At 44.3% G+C, this 24,294-nt stretch overlaps 2 protein-coding genes across 3 annotated transcripts in view; one reads left to right on the top strand and one right to left on the bottom strand.

Annotated features, from left to right (window-relative positions):
• The window catches only part of ITIH3 (inter-alpha-trypsin inhibitor heavy chain 3), a 19,886-nt gene extending 17,425 nt beyond the window's left edge, over positions 1–2,461 (top strand). Inside the window, exons 20-22 of the mRNA XM_027891632.1 lie at positions 503–675; positions 1,848–1,959; positions 2,060–2,461. Of these exons, the coding sequence (XP_027747433.1) occupies positions 503–675; positions 1,848–1,959; positions 2,060–2,189 (415 nt within the window). The 3' untranslated portion in view covers positions 2,190–2,461. The remainder of the gene's footprint in view (positions 1–502; positions 676–1,847; positions 1,960–2,059) is intronic.
• A 3,357-nt stretch (positions 2,462–5,818) lies between these two features.
• ITIH4 (inter-alpha-trypsin inhibitor heavy chain family member 4) lies at positions 5,819–22,560 on the bottom strand. 2 transcript variants are annotated; one of them, XM_027891622.1, is made up of 22 exons: positions 22,451–22,560; positions 21,027–21,187; positions 20,695–20,799; positions 19,755–19,917; positions 19,541–19,651; positions 19,337–19,465; positions 18,358–18,474; positions 17,631–17,799; positions 16,564–16,680; positions 14,884–15,065; positions 13,922–14,104; positions 13,255–13,394; positions 12,482–12,636; positions 11,953–11,985; positions 11,599–11,655; positions 11,083–11,115; positions 10,266–10,304; positions 9,698–9,811; positions 8,895–9,069; positions 7,371–7,525; positions 6,496–6,598; positions 5,819–6,171 (listed from the first exon to the last, which is right to left on the bottom strand). In XM_027891622.1, the coding sequence occupies exons 1-22, from the start codon at positions 22,517–22,519 to the stop codon at positions 6,096–6,098; spliced, it is 2,586 nt and encodes an 861-aa protein (XP_027747423.1). In that variant the 5' UTR covers positions 22,520–22,560; the 3' UTR covers positions 5,819–6,095. The 2 variants fall into 2 exon arrangements, with proteins under 2 accessions (XP_027747423.1, XP_027747424.1); XM_027891623.1 differs by lacking the exon at positions 11,599–11,655.
• Between the last annotated feature and the right edge of the window lie 1,734 nt (positions 22,561–24,294).

Raw genomic sequence — 24,294 nt, forward strand, 5'->3', positions numbered from 1 at the left:
GTTTTTTTTTTTTAAATTATGATAGAACATGGATGATACCAGTAACACAATCAGAATCACAACTTCTTTATCCTAGAGTTTGGGAGTTGACTTCTCTGGAAAGCAAAAGGAAAAAGTGTCATGTAGCATCCAGCCCAGGAAGGGATGGTTTTGTCAATAGAATTTGTATTACTGAGCATGAGGTGCTTTATCTACATATCACTGACCTGTCTGTGATTAATTGCCCTGTTGAAGGACAAGTTTTGGTAGAAACATCTTAGTGAAAAATTTAAAGCCAGTAGCCTTTTCCAGTGTCATTTAATACAATTCTGTGAACACACATACAGAGACTGCATGGACCAAACCAGGCAGCAAACCCTCTCTTCTAAAAAACACCCAGCACTTTGTAAAGCCATGTTGATGTCTTGGACAGCTTTCATCTTCTCACATTTCTTCTCCTTGCTGTTAACTCCGGAAAGCACAATGTCCTAACTCACGTTTGGGTTTTTTTTTCTCTCCTCAGTTTGACTTTAATCATTAATAGAAAAAAAAATCTGGTGCTCTCAATGGGCAGTGGTGCCTCATTTGTTGTTGTTTTGCACCAAGTATGGAAGAAACATCCCCTCCACCAAGATTTCCTAGGACTGTATACACTGGAAGAGGATAAACTGTCTGAACAGACCCATGGATTATTAGGTATGACTTCTTTTAGGGTTTCCACGCTTGGTCCTTCCTTCTGAGGCTGCCTAATTTGTAGACACAAGTTTGTACTCAACCTTTCTAAACTGAGAATGGAGGAAACTGAGCTGACACTGATTGACAGCACTAAGATTTGTGACAAAATATTCTGGGCTCAGACTGTGTGAATTATCTTTTCACAAATTCCTCTGCTGCTGGAATCACTGGCACTCATTGTCCTCACTGGCATCTTTTGACCTCTTTATCTTGCTAAGTCCCACCTACAGATTTTTTTTTTTTTATTTACTGCACTACTCCTCCAGTCTCTTGAATGGTTTAACCTCTCCTTTTGTCTTGATCAAAATTTGCCAAGCCTCAGTTAGTGGATCCTTGTAAGAAAAGAAATTGTTAAGGTATATCTTGATTTATTAGCATATATTAAACCCACAAAATGCCTTGTATCATCCAAGGTTTCCCTCGTGTTAGCCAGCATTCTTTGTTCTAGCAGAAAGTGAAGTTGGTAATTCAGGGATCAAAAGTTTGATCCCATTTTTTTGCCAGTGCAGTGGGTTTGGTGGTGGGCATTCTCTGCTGCAAAAAACACAGAGAGCAGACATTTGCCTTCCAATTTTCACTTAAAATATCTGGTGAGGGCAGCAAACATTCCTCTTGGGTCAATAAGTTTACTCACTGTGGAAAATAATGAATTGCGCCAGCCCAGAAAGGGCAAAAGTGTGCAAAAGTTAATCCTGGGAGGAGCACAGGAATTCCTCAGATGTCAGCCTTGTGCTGAGCACAATCACATCCAGGGGTTTCAGAGATCAACACACACATTATTTGATTCAAAAAAAAGCTAAAAATTTGGGGTTATTGTCATAAATACAGGTGACTAGACAAGATACCAAGCAAGGGTATCTTGAAAGACACATAGAAAAGGCTAACTGTATTGAGCACTCAGGAGTTGGAATTCACATCCAGATGATACAGATACAGTTCTGGATTGTAAATAGAAAATAATTCCATAGGCATATGTTCAACCTCACACAAAGCTTGGTGTTTGCTTATCCATTCAAACCCCTGAAGGGAGGTGGAAACCAGCATGGGGATGTAGAAATTCTGGCATTTCTGTTTGGTTTCTGTTTTAATGTGCACAACGTGCCTGAAATGTTAATTTTGGCTTCTATTTTTAGGACAATTTTTCCACCCCATTGACTTCACCATCTTAGAAATTCATCCTGGGTCTGATCCCAAGAAACCGGATGCCACAATGGTTGTTAAAAACAACGAGCTGATAGTAACGAGGTACAAAATAATTAACTCCTTAGCAAAGAACTTAGGCAGGATTGCCTTGTCCAGGTGCACTTCCTACCTCCGTGCTGCCATGGCTGTGTTTCCCTTGCAGGGGCTGGCAGAAGGATTACGGGAGAGATCCCAAGCACGGTGCTGACGTTCCTTGCTGGTTTGTCCATGACAATGGAGCTGGGCTCATAGACGGGGTTCACACAGACTACATCGTTCCCAGTCTGTTTTAAGCGGCTGCAACTTCCTCCAAATCCGTGGGTAGGCAGAATATTTGTCTGAAAGGACAGTATTTTTCAGTGTTTGAGAACTATTAAAAACCTGTAAGCATATCATGTTTGGCAAGGACGAGGTGAGATGGATTCTCATCCAATTTTGCTGTGCATTTGACCGAATCTGAAGTGCAGGGCAGCTGTTCCACTTGTGTGCACAGATATCCCTCACCCTCTGAAACTTCCTCTTTATTAGGGTCAAAATTCCGACTTAAAATGTTACTTTGTAAAACGTACCAGAAACCTTCTCTCCACGTTAAATCAATGCCGGAGTGATTGCAATAAAAGCCTCCCTCAGCACTCGGTGCAGGTCCCGTTACTGCAGCAGCCATGGATGTTCCCATTCCGGTTTCCCGAGGCCCGGGCTCCAGATGCATTTCCCGATTGAGCACAAGAGGGCAGCTGACAGCCCAGCCCACATTTTGGGATAATTCCCTGGCACTCGGAACCTCCCGAGCACTGGACTGCACAGTGCTGAGGGCTGGTGCCAGCACACGAGAGGACTGTTGGCATCCAGGACTGCTGTGTTTTAGTAGTTTAATTCGAACCTAACTTTTGAATGCCGAGATCTTTATAAATTCATGAAATACCACAGTTGCAAGCAGCACTCACATTTAAGTAATAACAGCTCTTTTGGACTGTATTGTGTAAAACCCCTCCCTCTGTTGCCATAACAGAATTTATGAGCATATTCATAAGGGCAAGAAGTGTCTCATTTATTTTCATACTCATTTTGTACTGCAAGTGATTGTAAGGTATTACTTCTACAGAAAAAAAATTCTTATTTACTTCAAGATTTCTTTTAATCAAATCAGCCACACCAAGGTAATTGTGATCTCACACGGCAAAGCAGAAAATTCCCCTATTACTGTATGACAAGGAGCAAATGTCACTGTGTGGAAAACTGGAATGCAGACACATCTGAGGAAAGAAGAGGGTAGTGGGAAAACAGAGATGACATGAGATGTGATGGATTAAACTGAAAGAACAAAGGTAGAGGTGAACAAAAATTCAACAGAAGAATCGAAGAGGAAAAGAAATAGAGGAAAAATGTACTTACTGTTACATTTATGGGCGATACAGGTCTTTTCCAGGAGCAAAATCTTTACTGAAAGCAAAAGTTTTATAGATGAAAAAAACTTGGGAAGGGGAGAGGGTGTCACAGTGGCTACATATCTCTGCCTGCTAAATTCAGATCAAAATGATGAAAGAAAACAATAGTTTGGACAGATGGTTATAAAGTACAGAAAAATGGGGAAGGCAGGGAGGATAACAGAAAGGAGTGAGAGACCAGAGAACTGGAACTAGTAAGGTTAAGTTTCCGTGGTTCTAAACTTTTATTCTAAGATAATTAATTAAATGGAATCAGGGCTGGTCCTGTACTCATCCCATTAACAGAATAAACCAGAGTAGGGCACAGCAGACCTTGACCTGCCTGGCTGGCAGAGTTTGGGCACAGGGCAGTGCTGGGCACTGAGTGTTCTTGTTTGATCGGTGGGGATGAGGCAAAGCCCTGGAGGTGGCAGGAGCCTCGTCAGCTGTGATGGAACTGGGAGCCAGGAGTTGACCTCAGGGTCTCTAATCTGCTTCTGCACGGCTCCTGTTCAATAGGCACTCCAAGATTCCTGCAGGGTAGGAGATAACAGCAAATGGAACTACAGGTCACAAGGAGGGCAGAGAAACAGCAGAGAAATGCTTTCAGTCAAATAAAACATCTACTGCCAACAGGGACAATGCTGGTTGAAAGAGAAGTGTGAGAGAGATCTGCTGTGAGATGTGGATATATCTGTTATTTTGCATTAGAATTATAAATCACAGAATGCAAAATATTGTGTCTGCCTTCAGCTCCTTGAGCAAGGGAAGGGAGTGTAGGAAATCAGAAGCCCATCAGAGCTCACTGTGGGCCTCAGAAAGGGCAGGAGGGGAGTGACTAAACATATTAAAACACAATTCAAGCGAAGAGTGGAATGGCACATACTTCTGGAATGGACAGCATACCTGGAGGGGGAAGCAGCACTTTCAGGAATCTGGGAGCAGCAATAACCAGGCACAGCAGCGACACGTGTGCTGCTGCAGGAAGCTCAAATATCCCTGCGGGAACAGCCGCGAGCGCCTCTTGGACACACGGGAGGCGCCTGGCGCATTCAGAAAATTTGGATCCAGCCCAGGGGACAGGGACAGCTCCACAGGCAAGTCGTGGAAAGAGGGGGAAAAGACCCCAACTACGCAAAAAGTTTTGCTGAGGAAGGCTGGCAGCTGATATCCTCCCATCTGTCCGGGTTAGCAGGGTGTGCCTCTTCGCAGCCGAGGAGAGCTGCCCGAGCAGGGCGGGGGCTGCCCGCGGACCGCCAGCACTGCGGGGCTGGGGCCGCTCTCGGGAATGCTCAGCACACGCTCCGGCCTCACCCGAGCAGGGGGGCCGGGGAAAGCTGCCCCAGCCATGCCCCACTGTTCCCCTCAGGGCTGTTCCCATCCCCGCAGTTGGCAGGCAGGGCAGGAGAGGACACACCCAGGATGCACAGCACGTGATTCAAATCCCATATTCATTTGTAATGCCAACAATCTTCTGCCTTTCGAATTGGGTGAGCCTGGTTCTAATGCAAGTGAGCAATCTGGCGTTTCCAGTTTCCAAACTCCCCAGTGTTTGTCGTGTGATTTGTCCAGCAAAATTGGCACCTGCAAATCTACATTTTGAAAGTCCAAGGAATTCAGACAAACGTATCTTGGCATCATGCCTGCACAGTTCTTCTATCAAAACAGGCTTCTAATTACATAGCTTGTTTATTGACTTTGGCAAGAAATTGCTCCTCTTTTAGTACTTTCCTCTAAAATAATAAGGTTTTTCCAGTTCTATATTGTTGGCAGGATAGAAAGCAACTTCTGTTCAACTGTCTACAATGCTGGCATATTTATGGGTTCAAAGATACACGGGAACAAAAATTCCAAAACACAAAATAATTTTGGAATTAAAAGCTGTGAACAAGCTGAAGACTGAAAGCACAACTTGGATTCCCTGGGCAGAAGCTTTTGTGTGTGTGTTTACTCTGCAGTGTTACCTCCGTGCGTGGCAAATCGGGGTTGAGTCGTTCATTATTTGTGAAACATCTTCCAGTGTTGGCAAAATGTTGCACAAAATGGTGCCAAAAATGGCTGCTGAGCTTGGGGGCTGAGATGCTGTCTTTTGCAACCAGGCAGAAGTCTCTTTTGCAGCCAGTGAAGGGCTGTTTTGCAGATGTTTCTAGAAGGGAACCTCAGAGACTTTGCAGCAGCGAACGGGACTGCAGCCAGGGCAGGTTTGTGGTCGCATTTACTGCTGATTTCATCAGATTTGAGCTGTCTCACAGAGTGACCTCCAAGAGCACCTTAATGCAGCAATAAAATAAACAATGAGAGAGGTGATAAACAAATACTGCCTTAAACTTCATACTCTATCCACAAAACATGTGGTTCAATAACACTGACACTCCTCCCTGGACAGAGGGGGTGCATTTCAGAAATCTGTCACTGTTTGCATGAACTCATTTGTGGGCTTGGGTGATGCCACCCCTGATTTTTATTTGGAAACCGAAGTCCATGTGTCCATATCAAACTGTGAGCTGATAATGTTGATTTTATTTAGTTCATTCACATAAATCTTCAACAACAAGGGATTTAGAAACCATTTTCAAACAGCAAACAAGCAGGCACAGTCTCATCTTGAAAGTGTAATGATTCCAAGTTGAAATATTTGTGATATATATTTTACTATAGTAATGTATGTATTTAATAACAATAAGGCTTTAACTGAATGGTTTTCTTGATGAAAGTATCAAAAATACATGGAAGAGCATCATTTGCATAGTTTTCTTTTCCAGAAAAATATTTTTTCTAGGGAGTTACATCTGTTGACCAGCAGGAAACAGGCCCATGGGCTGACTCAAGCCTGTAATCTTTCTTGTACATCCTGAAACAAAAACCAAAACAAGAAAAACTGTGATAATACACTCAAAGGGCAGGCCCAGAGTTGCCCTGACGTGTGCAGATGGCACCAGGAGTCAGCACTCCCAGGAGATGATTATTTCCCCCCGTGAAACAGGAGCCTTGAGCCCTGTAGCACCACTTAACAAGCAACAGATTCAGGCTGTTAAGAAAAAATTCAAGTGCAAGTTACTTACACCAAAGAGGTGTGTTTTTACAGACACAAACTCTCTCAGTTTCATTTCTTTTGATCTCCTGTATTTGCTGATAAAATCCATCTCAAAGCACACACATCCCCCATGTCTGTTACCTGGAAACTTTGTGCTCAGATCCAGACACCGTTAGGAGTCTTTCATCAGCTCTCTGGTTGATGTTGGAGTTATCCTTAAATTGTGCTTTTGAATAAAATTGACCTAAGCAACAGACACATAAATTATTTAAAAATACAACATTGCTGGTCATTTAACCCAAATGGCAGCTCTAACTCCAGGAAAGCAGCTCTTCATCTCAGAAAACAATCAAATGAAAGCTCCCTTAATAAGTTAAGAAAATCCCTGTGTTTCAGCTGGGATCTCCTGTCAACCCTAACACTCTCCACAGGGAGGCTCAGCCTTGCTCTGATGGCTTTTCACAATTATTTTTTGTGTGTGTGGCTTTGGGAGATGCAGCCTCTCCATTTTCAAAGCTTCTGAAACAACTTCAGCTTTAGTCCCACCAGGATTTTTGGAGCCAAGACGTTCAGGACCGGCTGGTTTTCGTTTTCTAACTGTGATTGTTTACAATTTTACGTCTATTATTTATGCTCCGTTATTTGCCAACAAGTGAATTTGCTGCATAAATCACATCACTCCACAGCACTGGGGTAAGTGCTGTAAGTAAGCCCAACTATTATTTAAGCCTTATTTTAACAACTCCTAAACCCATCATGGGCTATTTAGGGTTGTGCCACTGGTGAGTGGGAAAGCATCGTGTTATGTTTGCAGGGTCAGACCTCCCCTCTTGGCAGAGCAGGGTCTGCACTGCTGGCCAGTAAAAGTTACATGTCCAAAAACAATAAATTAAATGCAAAGTTTCTCAAGAACTCCCTGAAACACCCCCCCCCACACACACACCCCACATTCTCATTTCAGGAGTTTAGTTACAAGACCATCCTTCTTTGCCACACACATCTGTAACGACACATACCCAGAACTCCACTGACTTTGTCAGAAAAATGGTTGGTGTCCAAGAAATAGAGCCCGAGGAAATCATCTGGAAACTTGACAAGGGAGATTTTCACTGTGACCGTGTCAGGCAGTGATGCTGTAAAACTTCTTTCCTTTTCAACCGAGACTCGAAGACTGGGGAGTAAATTGTGACATTATTTCAAATAAGAATATGAAGAAAGAATATGTATTTAATTAACTGACATTAATTAATCAAAATAATTTAATTTTTGCCTTTTGCCTCTTTTGCATTTTTCCTGATCTATGGGTGGCTATTTTTAAGCTAGAAATAGCATATCTTTTCTTTCTGTGTTGCACAACAGGTCTTGCAAATGCACCAACAGAGAAGAACTTTTTTGCTGATGAATCCACCTTCTTATCCATAATGACATGAAATGCTTTGGTGGGGGGAAAAAAAGAATATTTTCTCACCATTTTAACAAGAAAAAAGTAGAATAGATAAAATAATTCAGGCTAATTAATGAAAAAATCAAATACTTTTTGCTTGGTTATTTCACAGGTTTTTTCAGCCCCTTTCTTCTGACTCTTTAATGTCATTGTGACCCCAGCTGGGCTTGCAGGACACAATTGTCACTGGCATTTGTGGTGCTCACAGCGCTGCGGATGCAGGGGCTCGGCTGCTGGTTTGAAGCAGGAGGATCACTCTGCTTGGCAGACAAATTCTACAGGGCATAAATCCAGCATGTTCTTGGCTCTGTTTGGACTACAAAAATAACGGAAAGCGCTTGTTGAGGGCTTGTTATTGTCTAGCACTGCCTGTGAGGGAGGAGCACTGTGTGTCCTGTCTGCCCCAGGCCAGCAGTGGATTCTTGGGCGTGTTTATTCCAGCAATATAAAAAAGCTGGTGGAATCAGCTCCACTCAGCTCTTCCCTGTGGTAGCAAAGGATCCTGCTCTACTTAGTCTGACAAATAAAGTCTGCTTTTAAAGTGCTCCTTTTCCAACAGCGGGCATTTAGGTACAGACAGTTATTCCAGAACTTTATGCCTTCCCATAAAAAATGTCAGCCACCCAGCTGGGAGTTATTGCTAAAACCGAGGAGAAAGGGAACTCCAGCCTGTGTGGAGCCAAGTGCTGTATAAAAGGGACAGTAAATGTCAAAGCCATCACTTCACAGTACTCACTCTGCTGCTGGAGGGACACAAAGTACCTTGTGGTGGCACCAGGGCTGCCACACATTGCTGGGGGTCCTTCCTTTGGAAGGAAATAGATGTTCTGCCTCTGATATTGAGGCAGAAAAGCAGGCTGGTGGTGCAGTTGTTTCGCTTCTCTTCACACAGGCATGGAGAATGAAAATCAAACCTATTCTGTTCTCCATATTTGAAGTGGGGGATTATGAAGGTACCCTGCTGCTGCTCACACCGAAATACTGGATAAGAACATTTGGAAGCACTTACTTTAGCTAAATGGCAAAGTGGAGGCCTGAATGAACAAAGATGTGACACATTTTCAAGCTTAGGAAAGGACAGGGGGATGTTTCTTACCCCTGGATGGTGGAGGTGGCTGACTCTGTCCATGGCAGCCGAGTGTTCTGGTTATTGTGGCTCACAACGATCCCATCAGTGGACACGTGGATTTGCACGGGGGGATTCACATAATTAATTCCAAACTGCACAAACCGATTTGTTCCATCTCCAAGTTTTCCCGTCACAGTGAGTCCTTTAATACCATTGATACAGATTTTTCAGGTGACTGTGCTTTTAAGGTGCAAGTGATCTTAGTGAAACTGCTGCAGTTTAGTTGCTGAAACTACTTCAGGGTCTCAAATCTGGTTTTGTGAGGCACAGTTCCCATGGATTTCATGCCCCAAGGCTGGTGGGATCACCAGAGCCTGTTTAACCCCGTGTTGCCACCTCCTGTATGGAGATGTCTCTGTTCCATGATCAGAGCAGGTGCCTGGGGCCATGGCTCCTCTGAGTACAGGACACAGAAAAACTGCCCTGCACCCAGAGCACTTTCTGTCACCACCCAGGGACCGTGGGGTTTAAGGTCTCTACATCCTCCAAAGCCCCCAAGGACTGGGCAGTAGAAATCTCTGAAGACCGTGGATGTGACACCAGGAGGAGGTGACCCACAACCAGAGCTGGGAGAAGTGCCCTCAGCTGTTATAACATCAATATTGCCCAATAGAAAGGCAAAAATTACCCGCAGCCTCTCTGGCCGGTGCAAGGCAGCTGGAATGATGTGGCCCTTTGTGAAAGGGGGTTATTCCCAAAGGCACCAACTGCTCTCACAGAACAAGTGACTCTCCTTGTCCTTGGTGTTGGGGGTAACCTGGCTCGCTCACCTTGCTCTGGGTCTGACAGCAGCTGGACAGAGGGTTGTGCTTTTCCATCAATATTTAAACAGATTGTTTCACTTAGTTTGGGTAATTGCAGAAGAAATTGTGGATGTTCATGGACTGCAAAGACAGGAGAACAGTGTCAGCACACACCAACAAATCTGATCTGTGCCCTTTGGATAGGCATGGCAAAAATATTTAATAAATTTATACCTAAGATATTAGTTATGGCTTTTAGAATAGATTATTATAACCACACCCAGACCTTGATATGAATGAAACCAGCAGATTTTTAAATGTAAGAGTTTACTCAGGACAATGAGCCCTTAAAAAAGCTGAGGCTGAAGATGTGTTGTAGAGCATTTCTCTTGGTGGTTGTATCCTCGAGACAGAGAGGCTTTCTCATGGGATATGGCGATATTTTCTGCTTAAGTGGAAAGAACCAGCCAAGGTTTGCAAGAAGAGGAAAAGGGTTTTCATAGAGTTGATGCAGTTAGAAGAACATTGCTGTATGAAAAGTGTACATTACAGTTACATTAACGATTGCAATTGGACTGGGATATGTATCACTTACCAACAGGTTGTGCTCTCACTCTGCTTTTTAGCCTGGAAACTGAAATACTTAAAATTAGTAAGAAGAGTTCAATGAAACATTTTTCTCTGAGTCAGCTAATTAACCAGGAACAATGCTGTGGCAGAACCTTTTCAGCAGAGCTCTGCACTAATTTCTAGAGAAAGCTTTGCTTAAAACAAGATGTTCCAATAGGGGGAAAAAGCCCAGTGTCCAGTGCCATCTCTTAGGATGGGCCGGGCCACGGGGAGCGCTCAGCCGGGGCTGTGGGAGAGTTTCGAGCTGTGCCGAACCCAGCACAGCCTCCCCAGCACCTCCCCCACACCGCCGGCAGCGATTACCTCCTGAAAACAGCTTCCAGTTGCTGCCGGCATGGGGCTTACCCCATCGACCTGAAAGAAAAGGTTTTTCCAGTGTTCTTCTGGTTTGGGGTCATGCCTTGCATCTCCCTGCTCACCCTTCGAAACAGGGAATCCCTCCTGCTCGTTGCCCACTGGTATTTTGGGATACCCCCAGGACTGGTAAATGACACCCATTTCCTTCAGCTTACTAATATATACTTTCCCAGATCATTCACATTTATTTTCAGGAGGTATAGTAATTTTTTTAATTCTGAAAAAGGGTCAAGATTTTTTTTTCAGAAGTTTACAGTTCATTACAAAATACCTGTGGACTGAAATACATCCAGTAAAAACTAAATTGAAATCAAGTGGGCATTCCCAATCAAAATGTATTTATGAAAGCAGTGTAGCTATGACCCTACATATGAAATGAACTTTATAGAATTATTCCAAAAAAAAAAAAACAGAGGAGCACTTACTAGGAGCTGATCCAGTCTTCATTCTAGAGGCAGCTGGAGAAGGAAAAGATGGTATCTGTGATTTGTTCATGAGTGTCTCACACACCTCACAGGACTGTTCCAAACATCCAGTCTGTAGCTCTCTCTTCCTTTCCCACAGTGCCCTCGAGCAGCTGGGCCTGCCTGACCATTCACACCAACACAGGGCTTGGCAGCAGCTCCAGAAACAGGTCCTGCTGCAGGGGTGCCCCAAAGTCTCCTCTTGCAGCCCGAGGGAGCTGTGAGGGAAGGGCACCCCGAGCTCTGTGTGCCCCCTGAGCAGGGCAGGGCGGGCACCGGGCTGTGATCCTGCTCAAGGACTGCTCTGCTGTCAAACTCCCCAGCACCACTTGGAAAGAGGCAAACCCAGAGAACAGGGTGGCATCGTGCTGCCCTCAATGCATTTCTGTGAAATGGAGAGCAAAACTAAGGCTATTCACCTATAAAATTAATGTTCAAACAAATACTACCTCCTGAAAGAGAGGGGGGAAAAAATACCTAAATCATCCTCAGAAGGCATTCCAAAAAATCTGGAGGTGGAATTTTTGAGAGATGCTACATATGTGGTAGAAAGAAGCAGAAAGCATCATTAACACCATTCACTTGAAGAACTACTTTTCCTCAAGAGCAAAGACAATTTTGACCTTTGAGATCTTCTGAAGGGAATACTTTCTCCTTTTGACCACGTCATCCACCCAAACCCTGCCAGAGACCGTGACAGGCTTTGCTTATGTTTTGCTTCACACATTTTTCCAGATCTCAGATACTTCCCTCTGTAGAACAAATACTTGTTTGTTTTTTCTTTAGAGAGTATTATGGAAATATGCTACTGGAAAAGAAGAAAACACTCACCTCCTACTAGACGATTGTTGGGCTTCTCATTATCTAAGAGAAGGAAGAGGGAGAGATTAGTGCCATACAGTCAACCCTAAATGACTTTACCCAAGTGCAACCCAGCAACCTGGGACAAGGCAATGTTGGGCTTCATGTGCTGAGCTTTTTTTGTGTTCAAGGATGGGGAGAGAGAGCACCTGCAAGACTCCTGGAGGGGCCAGGCTTTCCCCCCACGTTCACTTTTCAGCTACAGAGAAAAGTGTGGAACCCCTTTGCATTGGCAGGAATGTCATATTAACAACTACCAAATTACCTTTGGTTAATATATAAACCAATTTTCTATTTCAACAGTAGTGCCTGTTCCACCACTCCACCTTTCCAAAGAAATCCCGTATGTTTTATTTTGCACGGAAGCCAATCCCTGAACTCCTGCCTCTGATGAGCCTCATTGCTGTGTGACATCACTATCAAACGAACCCAAATAGAGACCAACAAGAAATCAAGAACAGCAGGCTGTTCCAGGAGGGCTGGTTGATGCCCCATTTACCAGCTTCAGTGGGTTTGTTTGCCAGCTCTCCCTGCTGCTGGTCAGCGGGTTTGGTGACCACCATGGAAGTGAGGGGTGTCACAAAGCTGTACTGCAGGGACAGCTCCAGGGCTTGTGCCTCCAGGGCCTTCTGGTCCTCTTCTGGGGCTGAAATACTAAAGACTGTGTTAATGATGAAGAAATGACATGTAGAGACTATAAACAAGTCATCCTCAGATTCCTTTACCTATTGGCTGTGTCTTAGCAGATGCTTTTTATTATTGAAGGGTCAGCAGTCTGATTGGGATAACTCACCTGTTCACATGCTTGAAATTATGGAGGTGCTTAATTCTTTGCAACACTGGAGCTTATGTGTCGTTCAGATTCATAAAAATAATAGATACCTGATCCATGAAATGTCTTATGGACATACATATTGTTCTTTTCACTAGCTATTGCCATTTCCTTATCTACAGACAGTACTTCTGGATGTGTAACAACAGCTCAACACAATCCATACAATTACAATCTATGTCATTGTAATGCCATTAAGAATATTTTACATTATATTTTTATATATATGTATATATACACATTTAATGATCCAGTGCTATCATAAACTGAAAGGCACCTCATACTCATCATGCAGTAATTCTCCCAGTGTCCCATGTTTTTGATACTATCTGGAGAAATATTGCTGTTTCTTTGTGTTTGCTGATCATATACCTTGTGAATAAGGAATTCATGTTGTAAGAAGTTAGAAATTTGTCCTATGAAAGATTAAAACAGCTTACGCTTTTTCCAGGAGCTGTTGAATGGTTAGGTAAGCCCACAGTCTCTCTATGAAATTCCCAAAGATGTATCTTTGATCTTGGAATATTTGCTCCTTCTCTTTGACATTTGCTTCCTCCTTAAGAGTCAAGTCACTGGTGTGCTGAGGGGGGAGAAAACTGACCATCAAAAGAACAGTTTAGGCTTCACTTGTAGTCACATTATCAGACTTAAAGGAACATCTTTCTGTACCACAGTGCCCTTTTTGTCCTTCAATTTTTTTCCTTTCTCACTGGAAAATACAACTCCAAACTACCAAGGAAGCATGTTTAAAAAAGGGGGTGATGAAATTGCTCTGCCTCAACGTTTTGGAGATGAGTAGTTGAGATTTCCTACTTCACTGTAACAGCATAAACCTAAAAATGCTCAAAAGGCCAAAACATTATGGATTCGGAAGGATTAAAACTGCTGTTTGCTCATTTATGAATATTCTTCAAGTTTTTCTTTTGTAGCATGTTCAGGAAGGGGAAATTCTTTGAATTGTCACATAACTCCTAAAATGGGAAAACAGCTGGATGCCCAAACATAGAGAACATGGACTGCACACAAAACACTGCTGGGAGTCTCCTATTGGGCCACAGGAGACGGAAGGGAGAGGTATTTTTCACAATTAGTAAACTAAACACTTACAGACTGAGCTTTAATTTCTACTGGCAAAAGATCCAGCTCATTCCTAATTTTTCCAGACACTACAATTTCAGATCCTTCAAAAAACAGCGTGAAACTGTTCCTGGTTAATCCCTCAATGGCATTTTCTGGATACTGCATTTCAATTTTCATTAATATTGGGGTAGCCACCTCTTGATAAAAGCCCTAAAGAGAGGCAGAGAGAGAGAGAACACACAGAGATGACTGCAAAATAATGCAAAGCAATATGTGAATGTCTAAAACCCCTTTAAAAAGCTTTTTCTTCAGTAGTGCAGGACTACTGTAAACTTAGAAAAAAAGAGAATGTTTCTTCCCAAAGTTCAGCCAGGCTGGCCATGCACTACAAACTGTATTTCCCATGGAAATTCAAGTACCCAGGAAGCTTCCTCATTGTCACCATCCCACATCAGCTGGGTATTTTGCTTTAGCCCCTTCTCACACCTGATTCTTAAAGCATGATGAGATTAATCTTTCTCTTTCTGGCATTAAAAAAACCCAGCCTCTGCACAGCCACTCAAAACAGGTAGAATTGGCTTCCCGAAAGAAAAGAGAATGTCCCAAAACCTATAATCCCACCCAGACTGGTGGAACTGCACAGTTTGCCTGTAGATGTCTCAAACTACCAGCTGAATTGTAGGGAAACCATAACAAGCAGCTTCCAGGACTGATACTTCCACCATCACTTCCCCTGGACTATTTGTCCTTTTGCAGAAGTACAGAAACAGGTGAGTTTCCTGATTTGTCTGGAAGCAGCTGAATTGAGGAGAACTTCTGCTTTGAGTTATGGTTAGGCTACAAACCCTCAGATCAGAGTAGCCTTCCTCCCTCCCCAAAATGAACGGGTAAGTCAAACCCAACATTTCATCCCAGAAAATCTATGATTTTGCTGCAAGGACTGGACATAAGCTGCAGCTGATAGATGGTTTTTCTGACATACTCCTGACCTGGAGCTGCAAGGCTGCGTCAGCATTTTCGTATATACGCCGTGCTATCCCCCCATTGCTTAGGGCCATTTTCTCCAGGAATTTATAACTGACATCAAACCCAAAGCCAAGGCAGAAAAGAGCATATTTCCCATTGATTGCTTTCTGAATGTTTTCTTGAATCTCCTCCACATTTGTCTCACCTGTAATCAAAACAAAAAACATATCCTCGTTGGTCTGGGCTTTTTCAAGTACCAAAAGACAGCAGCAGGTTTAATGGGAAATTCTGCCTGAAGGTTTTAAAAATAATTCAGAATAAAACAGCAGAAAGACATGGGACAGAATGCTGTTAAATGAATTGGAGATGAAAGCACCACTCTGCATATGGAGTGCCAGAACGTGATTCTTCCCCTTGATGGCTTTTACTAACTTCTACTGATGTTATCATGGCTAAGTGCAAAATGATTTACAAGATTACAGGGGCCAGAGGGGGATTTTAGGACAGAAGGGATGCACACTACAAGTTAACAATGTGAGGGGTGGATACACTTCATCAAGTGTGGGGAAGGCAAGTACCATCCATAGAAATTATGGTGTCAGTTCAGAGAAGAAGGATTGGTTAATGGTGCAGTTCCAGCAAACTGCCAATAAACTCAGCCGTGCTTCTCTCCCAGCCCCTTTGGTGACAGAGGGAAAAAGTTTCCACACTATCATCTTATCGCATTTGAAGAGCTACTGATGGCCATGTACGGAGAGCTTCTCCATCAGTATTTCCAGGCAGGAACTGTCACTGCCTGTAGCAATATGGTGAGAGCAGCCCACATTTTTCCCTTCCAGCTGCTTTGCCGAAGAAGGCAGTGTGTGCAACAGCCCCAGGTACTCCACCCCAGCCTGGTTTCCAACAACTGCTGGATGTGCAAGGCACTCAGGAGTATTGGAGACTCACTGTGGCTGTGCTGAGTAGGCAGCACCAGGAGCTGAATTTTATTTAAAACCCCAAACAAATAAAGAAACCCCAAAGCAGAATGGCTCACACAATCCAAAAGGCAGGCTGATCTTATTAGAGGGCTTACAGCTGGATTCATCTTGCTGGCCTTGGAGAGATGCTGGTGCCACAAAAAAGCTTTGACAAGCCCCTGTTCAGCACAAGGGATGTTTGTGCCATTGCACTGGGAGTTACTGCTTATTTCACCCAATATTTCTAACTCAACCCTCTGGTTTGTGCTGTCACAGCTGATCACTAGTTAAGACATGGAAAAGAATACAAAGCAAGAAGCACTTTGAAAATATCTCAAGTTCGGGGCAAGGGGGGTAAAGAAACAGTAAACCAATAGTTCCCAAATGGGACAGTGTGTGGTATATTCATGTTTTGTCTCCAAATATTTTACTTTCATATTTCAGCTGTGCCTGGAGGATCTCCCAAAATTCCCTCGAGTTTATAAACTGGGAAGCCAGTGGTATTTAGCAAAACAATTCCCAGCTAAAGGATGAGAAGTCATGGGCAGGAAGGCTCTGCCATCACTCCTTACACCCCTTGTCCCTCTCATAATGCCCCTCTCCAGATCCAACAGTAGCTAAGCCTGCATATTCCAAAGCTCTTCTGAAACACAGGCTAAGTCTATCAACACCTGGGATGTAAAAAGTGTAAAAAAGTTTAAAAAAAGTGCAGGGGAGAGAGGCCTGAGGGCAGTGTTTACTCACCAGAAGTGGGCTGGCCATCTGTCAGCAGGATAACCATGGAGACGCTGCGCTCTGGCAGGTCCTTGGCTTTATCCAGCGCACCCACGGCACTCAGCAGGGCACCATTGATGTCTGTGCCTGCAAAGAGAAAAGCAGGAATCACTCACCTGAGCTGGATAACCGTCTGGAGAAACTGGTGCACTTCATCTGCAGAGCTGTTTAGAGTTTTCTGCAGGAAGCAAAATCCTTCTGAGAGCTGAGGATTTGGGAACTGGGCCTACCGGGCTTAATTACGGTGTTTTATATTGCCACAGCAGGGCCTAGGTGTTCTTTTGGGAGCATTTTCCACACATATGTCATGGGAAATATAAACATGTCTAGAGCCATTAAAAAGTGCTCAAATAAACACACTGTCGTCTGTTAACCTACATTGAAGGAAAGTTTCCCTGCCTTATTTGAAAAGTCAGAGAGCAGAGCTGGGCACGGGTGGGTTTATTGGTGTTGATGCCCAGGGTGAGAAAACCAGTGTTAATACCAACAGTGCAACAGTACAGGATGTACCCCCAGAGATGTGCTGAAAACTGAACAGTAACACCAGCCACACTGACTGATGCAACACATGAAATGCCACGTGCCTGTTTTGCCTGTTTTGTTTCTGTGGTGTGGCTTATAGGGGAGTATAACTGTGGATGTGGGTTTGGGGTTTGTTTTGGTTTTGTTTACAAGGGGATCCCATATATTAAAAAAATCAGCAAGCTGCTAATATTTTTAGTAAATGTTGAGTAAATTGCCATTTCTCTGTACAAAAAAAATGCAGTATCAGGGAATCTTACAGTTATCTCTGTGAAAATAATTTGAAATAAAACATTGTGGCTTGTGTGGTTGATAGATGTGATGCAATTACCTCTTCATATACATATATAGATATAATATTCTAATCACTAGTTCATCCACTCTCAGCCTTTCTCTACCACTCATCACTTATAAATATTAAACACTGTCTGACTTACTTTGTAAGCACTGATTTTAGCTCGGGGGCACTACATAACTAATAAACCCAATTATTTTCTCTGCAATTCCTTATGTACCTCCCCTGGCAGACAGAGTCTGCACGAAAGCAGCAGCACTGGCCACGTTCTCCTGGGTGGCTGGCAGCAGAGAGCTCTTCCACTCCACCACTCTGTTGCTGAAGGTGATAAAGCCAAAATGATCCTCAGGGCGCAGGTCTTGCAAAATCTTCAGCAGGGCGTCCCTCGTCTGTTCCAAGGAGAAAACCATCACTTTGGTTAGTCCTGCTTCTCTGCCAGAACTGGGATTGGAACTGCAGTGAGATAAGGGGGTTCTCTACAGTTCTTCCAGATGCAGTTCAATGCCTTTATTAAACTCTAGTGGTATTCTTTAGGATGAGACCATTAGAAATGGCCACTTACAGACATAGAAAAACCATCTCTGAGGGCTGTAGGGGGCTTGTCTGCCCTCTAACAGAGCTGCATACACAGTCATCAGTAAAGGTAAAACAGAATTCTTTAACTTCATTAAAAAAAAAATTAAAGCAAAATATTCTGCAAAGATAGAGACAGAAGGCACTCTCTGCCCTGATGTTTGGTACCCACGAGAGGAGCTGTGTCAGACGAGTGTTGCTCCTTACCAGCTTCAATCTGTGCCTGTGCGTTTTCAGGCACTTCTGTAAGTCTGAACATTTTAGTGTGCACAAAACCAGAGTGTGTTTCCAAAGAGAAATTCCCAGTCAGTTCCTTGGAAGGTTGGGGTGTGTGCCCCTGGTGCAAGCAGAGGTCATGCTTCGAGGGAAGTTACCTGTTCGATTTTCCTGCCTGCCATGGAGCCACTTCGGTCTATAACGAAGATGACATTTTTGGGAAACACTGGCATTTCGCTGGGTGCAAAGTAGTGCACAAAATACCCATTGACAATCTGAAATACAGAATGTGAAATCACCTGTGAAATTACATCTGAAGAAATAAATATTGCATCTTAAACATTCTGGCACAGCAAGAAGAGGGGAGGGGGAGGATCACGCTCAGCATTCTGCTCTTCTCGATAAGCCCAAATCAAAGAACTTCGATTAAAGAAATTAAAATGTATTTCCTAGCTGGAAGCAAGACTGTCTGTAGAGAGCAAATTACAAGAGAGCAGCATACATGCACATGTGTACATATATATTAGACACCTCAGTGCCTAATATATGTAGGATATATCCATATTATCACTGTGCATCACCTTAGCTCTTTATCATGCCTATGAGCACATCTCTGCTCAGTGACTGTGGCTTCCATCCTTCAGCACATCCCTGCATCCTACAGTACTTAAATGGTATGGAAAACACTGTCCTTTATTCCCTAGAATATGCATCGGTCCATAAATGTTTGTTAAGTTCCTGCTGTCTTTAGTTATGCCTCCATTATCACAAAAACCACAAGGAAACCAAGCATTTATAGTTACATAAATCACATTCCTCTAAACTTCATTTATAAGAAGCCACAAATGCACCTTAGATCAGCCAAAACAATAATAAAAAAGAATGTGAAGAGACATTTTGGTATTGAAACAAAATTTCAAAGATTATTTTTCTTGGGTGACCCATTCTTGCAATGTGTCCAGTGTCTCCAGGGATTTCCTGGTCAGCTCCTGCTGACCCTGGATTAATGGAAGGTGATTCTCCTGCCAGTCTTGGTGTTTCAAAGCAAAAATGTTGCTGTTTTGATGAATGCACTTCACATTCAGACCTATCTGTGATCTGAAAGCATTTTTATTCCTATTTCTTCTTTTTTTTTACCTGTATATCACCCGCCGTGGCTTCTCTCTCAACATCATAACGCACAACAAAGTCACCGTTGAGGAGAGTGTCATCGAGTTCAGGGTTTGCCCTCTGCTGATCCATAGTTGGCTTAAACAAAATGTGAGCCTGCAAAGCAATCAGAAGAAAAGCTTCAAAGCAATGTTACTGAGAGCTGGCAACGCCCGGCAGCTGCTGCTGTACCTTGGTTTCGTTCTGGACTTGGGTGAGCGCCTCGGTTAAGTCGTTGGTCATGAAGGTGCTGTCCGTCTCCAGCAAGCGAATGCCCTGGGGCTCAAAGATGTGCACGTCGATCTGGCAGCGGAGAAGGAGCAGCATCAGCACCTCAGAGGGAACACAGCCATGCCCCAGACCCACAGCACTGCTCCCTGCCCAGCCCTCACCAGGGCAAGCTCACCTGGAAGTGCTTCACCAGCTGCTTGGGCCGCACCTTGATGAGCAGCTCGAACTTGCCCAGCTGGCGCTTCAGCAGCTCCTCGTACGTCAGCTCGAAGGTGACTTTGCTGGCGGCCGCGATGCTGACGGACACGTGGAACAGCTCCAGCTTCCTGTCTCTGATCCTGGGGGTGGAGAACAGGGATTTACCTCCTGCAGGGAAGGTTTCCCCGTGGTGGCGGAGTTTGTGAAGTGTGCGAAATAATGGCCAAGGGGCCACACGGGACGAATAAAAAAAGAGTTACAGTAAATCCTCTTCATCATAGAGAAGAGTTTTTACATTGCAGTCACCATTATAGGCATCACATATATTATATTAATGTGCCATGGGTGCACGCTGAGAACTGGAGCAGAAACCCCCGCATGCCTCGGACTGGGATCAAGCAGAGCTGGGTCTGAATACCTGGGAGGCACAGATTAAATATACCCTGAAACTGTAATATCTACTCAAGTGCCATGGTCCTCTGGGGTTGTGGAGAAGCAAACTCAACAACACTGAGCATCATCCCTGCATGGGAAGGTGCTCTTGCATGACAGGGAGCCGGGTTGGATGGAGAAACCTGGTCTAGTGAGAGGTGTCCCTGCCCATGGCAGGAGTTGGAACAAGCTGGTCCCTAAGGTCCCTTCCAACATAAATCATTCTATGACAGCAAGTTCCATGGAAATGCTAAACTGTGACACTTCCCACTGGAGCCTGCTGCAGGACCAGATATAAATCATATTTATGTGGATCTATATGTGAAAATATATATATATACACTGTCCCACCCACCAAGAACCCAAGACTGATTTTCACATTTGCCCCAGTGGGGGGTGACTGGCTCTAGGGTTCAACCTGCCCCCAGCCAAACAAGGAGCCAAGGAAGAGCGTTGGAGCAGCCTTACACGGAATGGCAACGTACCTGACGAGGCCGGCGCTCTGCCCGCGTGAGACTGCCGTGTCATATTCCTTCTGAGCAGCAGCTTTCTCCTTTATTACCCCTGGGTATACCTTACCATCGATGGACCTGTTTGGTGTCCATAAAAATTTAATTAATATCAGAAAGAATGTGCTGGGGAAAGAAACTCAACAGAAGTTTCTCTGTGGTCAACCCTCAGGACATGTGCAGGGGATGCTGTTTGGGTCCCACATCCCTCCCCACCCAGGAGGATGTCCAGGAGCCACCCCCACAGTGCAACCCTTCTCCAGCCCCCAGAGCTGCTTCCTTCCCACCACAGGGAAGGACCGGCCTACATGGAGAAGTTGGTGATGAAGGCTGTCTTGGGTAACTCCACTTCAAAGGTGGCCTCTCGGGACTCATTGGCTCTGTTGACAATCCTGCTGGTGATGACGGTGTGAGCGAACCGTGAGGTGACCTTGCAGTCCACGTGAAGGCTGTAGATTTCAATAGCAGGCTGGAAAAAAGTAAACAGGGTAAAAAAGAAACACCCTGTTCTTGCTCCTAAGCAGTCCTTAGCTGGGTGATGTTGTTGGGAAAGTTTGACAAAAGATTGAACTGTTAGAAACCTGGCTGGAACTGAGGAGAGGATTGTTCATGACCAGTCTGGCCATGTCTTTATTCACATCTCTGCAGCCTATGCAAAATCTCCAGCTACATCTGTGCACTGCTGTCCCACACAAGATTCTGTCTTTTTGTGTGGCCTTCTCTCGTCAGGGACAGCAAAGCAGCTACTGCATCACCCCAGTACATAACCCAAGATTAACCTCAGGAAGATCAGAAGCCTCTTTAAGCATTTGACTCGTGGGACAGGCCCTGCTTTTTGAACGACTATTAATTTACTCTCTCAGCTGTTGACTTTGCTGTCTGTTTTCCAGCTGGGTACCTTATGTCCTGTACAACACTTAGCAGGTTTGACACCCCACATGGGCCTCCAACCCCTCACTGCTTGCACAAGCAGAGATGCCCTTTAATAGCAGCCAGTGACCTCTTGTCACTTATGGCACTGGCCAAAATTCTAAACTTTACCCAAGCTGAACATGGCCATTGCACACAAAGCTGTGACCACAGCTCTGGGCTCAGGCATCGAGGCAGGAGGTGCCACAGCCAGCGCTGGGTGAGTGATGGATGGCAGCTCCAGTTTTCATTACACGTGGCCAGGGTGTTCTCCATCTCCTGATGCCTACCGACCATCCAGGACAAGGGGATAAACCCCCAAAATATTAATATACAGAGCAACGTCCTGATCCCAGCAGTTCAGGTACCTGCACCAGGCCAGGCACCCAGAGATGGTACAAACACAGTTTGCTCCTCCAGACAGTGCAAGTAGCTGTCTACTCTCCTCTTTTCTGTTCCATATAAATTATTAAACACCTGTCAGAAAAATTCTGGCACTGCAACAGTCCTTGTTTGGTCCTGTGTCAAGCTCCAAACTTCATCTGGTGGCCAAGGCAGAGCCACTGATCACTCAAATTTGATATCTTACATCCCTGAGAAACAGCATGATCAGACACCTTTGCAAATGCCTCCTGCCACATTTGTGCTGTAACAGCCCAAACAACCAACCAGAAAGGTCTTACAAGAACCCAAAGCTCTGAAATCCCACCAGAGTCCACCCAAGGCTCCCCAAGTGGTGGTTACCAGAGGAGCTACCTGGCCAGTTACTGTGATACCACCGGATCAGCAAATGAGATATTGATAATAAAAATAGAGCAAATACCTTCAGAGCCTCTGCTAATACTATGAGTGAGGAAAAGACCAGCAATGCAAGCAATGTTCTCTGCTCCATTTTGGAAAAAAGCAAATTTTCAAATGAAATCTCTGTTTATCTTAATCAGTTAATGAGTAACTTGTACTCGGGAATAACATGTAGACTTTGAAGAAACTTAATATTTACCTGTTAAACATGGGTAAAACTCAGACTTGGTTAATGCTTATTTTTCCAACAGATCTTTGCTGTTAAACATTATAATTTTAATGTTTCATAACACAAAGTTAAGAAATCCTCATGTTTCCTTTATCTCACCCTGTCCCGTGAAATCCCACAGGCAGATGAACTGGTCTGTGCAGCAAGGTGCGGGATTCTCCACCATATTCCACAGCAATAACTTGAAAGAGCACAGCCTTAACATTATCTCAAGCAGCATTTCAGTGGTTTGGAGATTGCCAGGAGATGCAACATGCAAACCACATTTCACAGCTGATGGCTTCTTCAACCTCTGTGCCTCCCTGCCCAGCTGGCCCATGAGAGGTACAGAGCAGCCCTTGTCAAACATCCCTTCTGGCTGCCTTTGACAAGCCATGAGCTTTGGTAGGTGATGCCATTCATGGTCCTAAAGTAACACAAAAATCCTGTGTTTGCTTCATGGCTGTTTAACAGACAAAGTGTCCAGATGGAGAGCCAGCTTCCAGTGGCCTTGGATTTGTGAGGAGACACCAATGCAGGGCTCGATAATTTATCACTCACCAAGTTCCCTATAAAGAATGTGCTGAGCAAACCCTGGTCTTACAAGGCTTGTGCTTTAAGTAACTCTTTTAAAAAATAAACTTCATTTCTCCCAGGCAGGCTGTTTATACTACTGGCAAATACTGTATTCTTTATGGCAAGACATGTAAACATGTATATTTTAAGAGAGAAAAAAATTAAACTGCTATACTTTTGATTAACTTGCACTACTTGTGTAATGCTTTAATCCCTTAAAATACACAGGATTATACACTTAAGTGGCCTAAGAGGTGCAAGGGTCAAAGCTTTAGCTTTAATTAAGCAGATCTGTCATTAGTTTTCTAATGCCCACATGTAAAATCACACGGATTTTAAAGAGCTGCTTTCACTGCACAGTTTTTAGGCTGCATGGTCAGCCCTCCTGCCTGCCTGGGGCCGGCCAGCACCTGGCAATCCTGTGAAATCCCTTCCCCATCCCTCTGGGGCCTGCTGAAGCAGCTGCAGGAAGATCCTCAGGCTCAGCCCTGTCCCTGAGTCGAGCACCAAGCTCTGCCACAGCCATCCCTGCTGGTCCAGGGCCACTGCTGCTGGGACACTGGGCACCAGTCCTGCAGCCCCCACTGCCTCTCACTCTGGGGAGTGAACATGCTGTGAAACGATCCAAGTCATCTTGGAGTCAGGATCTGAACTCACCATCACAACAGGAGATACTTTTGAGTGCAAAATTACCTAAAAACTCAAACCCTGGGGCTTTGTTCAGACATTACTCTATCCATTTTCTGTGACGTTACATGTCCATTGTCACGTTTTCCATGATTGGACTGATCAGATTTGCAAGGATGGAGAAAAAACTGACAAAAAAAATTCTCCAGGCAGCTTTCTATTTGTCCCTCTCACCTACAAGTATCTCTTGTCCTGCAGCAGCAGCCAGTAACTTTTCCAGCACAGCAGCGAGCCTGGAGATGGGGGAGGATTCCTACAATCCATACAGGAGAGCACAGACCTGGCTGTCCCAAATAGGGAGTAACTTTGTCCCTGGAAAATGGTTTTACCTCCAGTGTCTATTTTTTAGATAAAGTCCATCTTAAAAGACAGAAAAACTAAAGAAGATTCCCAGT

Source organism: Empidonax traillii, unplaced genomic scaffold (genome assembly GCF_003031625.1).
Source record: "Empidonax traillii isolate 1590-97213 ecotype Southwest subspecies unplaced genomic scaffold, ASM303162v1 scaffold323:size719838, whole genome shotgun sequence".
Lineage (NCBI taxonomy): Eukaryota > Metazoa > Chordata > Aves > Passeriformes > Tyrannidae > Empidonax > Empidonax traillii.

Coding starts and splice junctions, on each gene's coding strand:
- ITIH4 (XM_027891622.1), bottom strand. CDS start 22,519: ATGGAGCAGAGAACATTGCTTGCATTGCTGGTCTTTTCCTCACTCATA. Junction 19,918..20,694: donor CAGAGCGCCGGCCTCGTCAG/GTACGTTGCCAT, acceptor CTCCACCCCCAG/GATCAGAGACAGGAAGCTGG. Junction 6,172..6,495: donor TCTGAGCACAAAGTTTCCAG/GTAACAGACATG, acceptor TTTTTGTTTCAG/GATGTACAAGAAAGATTACA.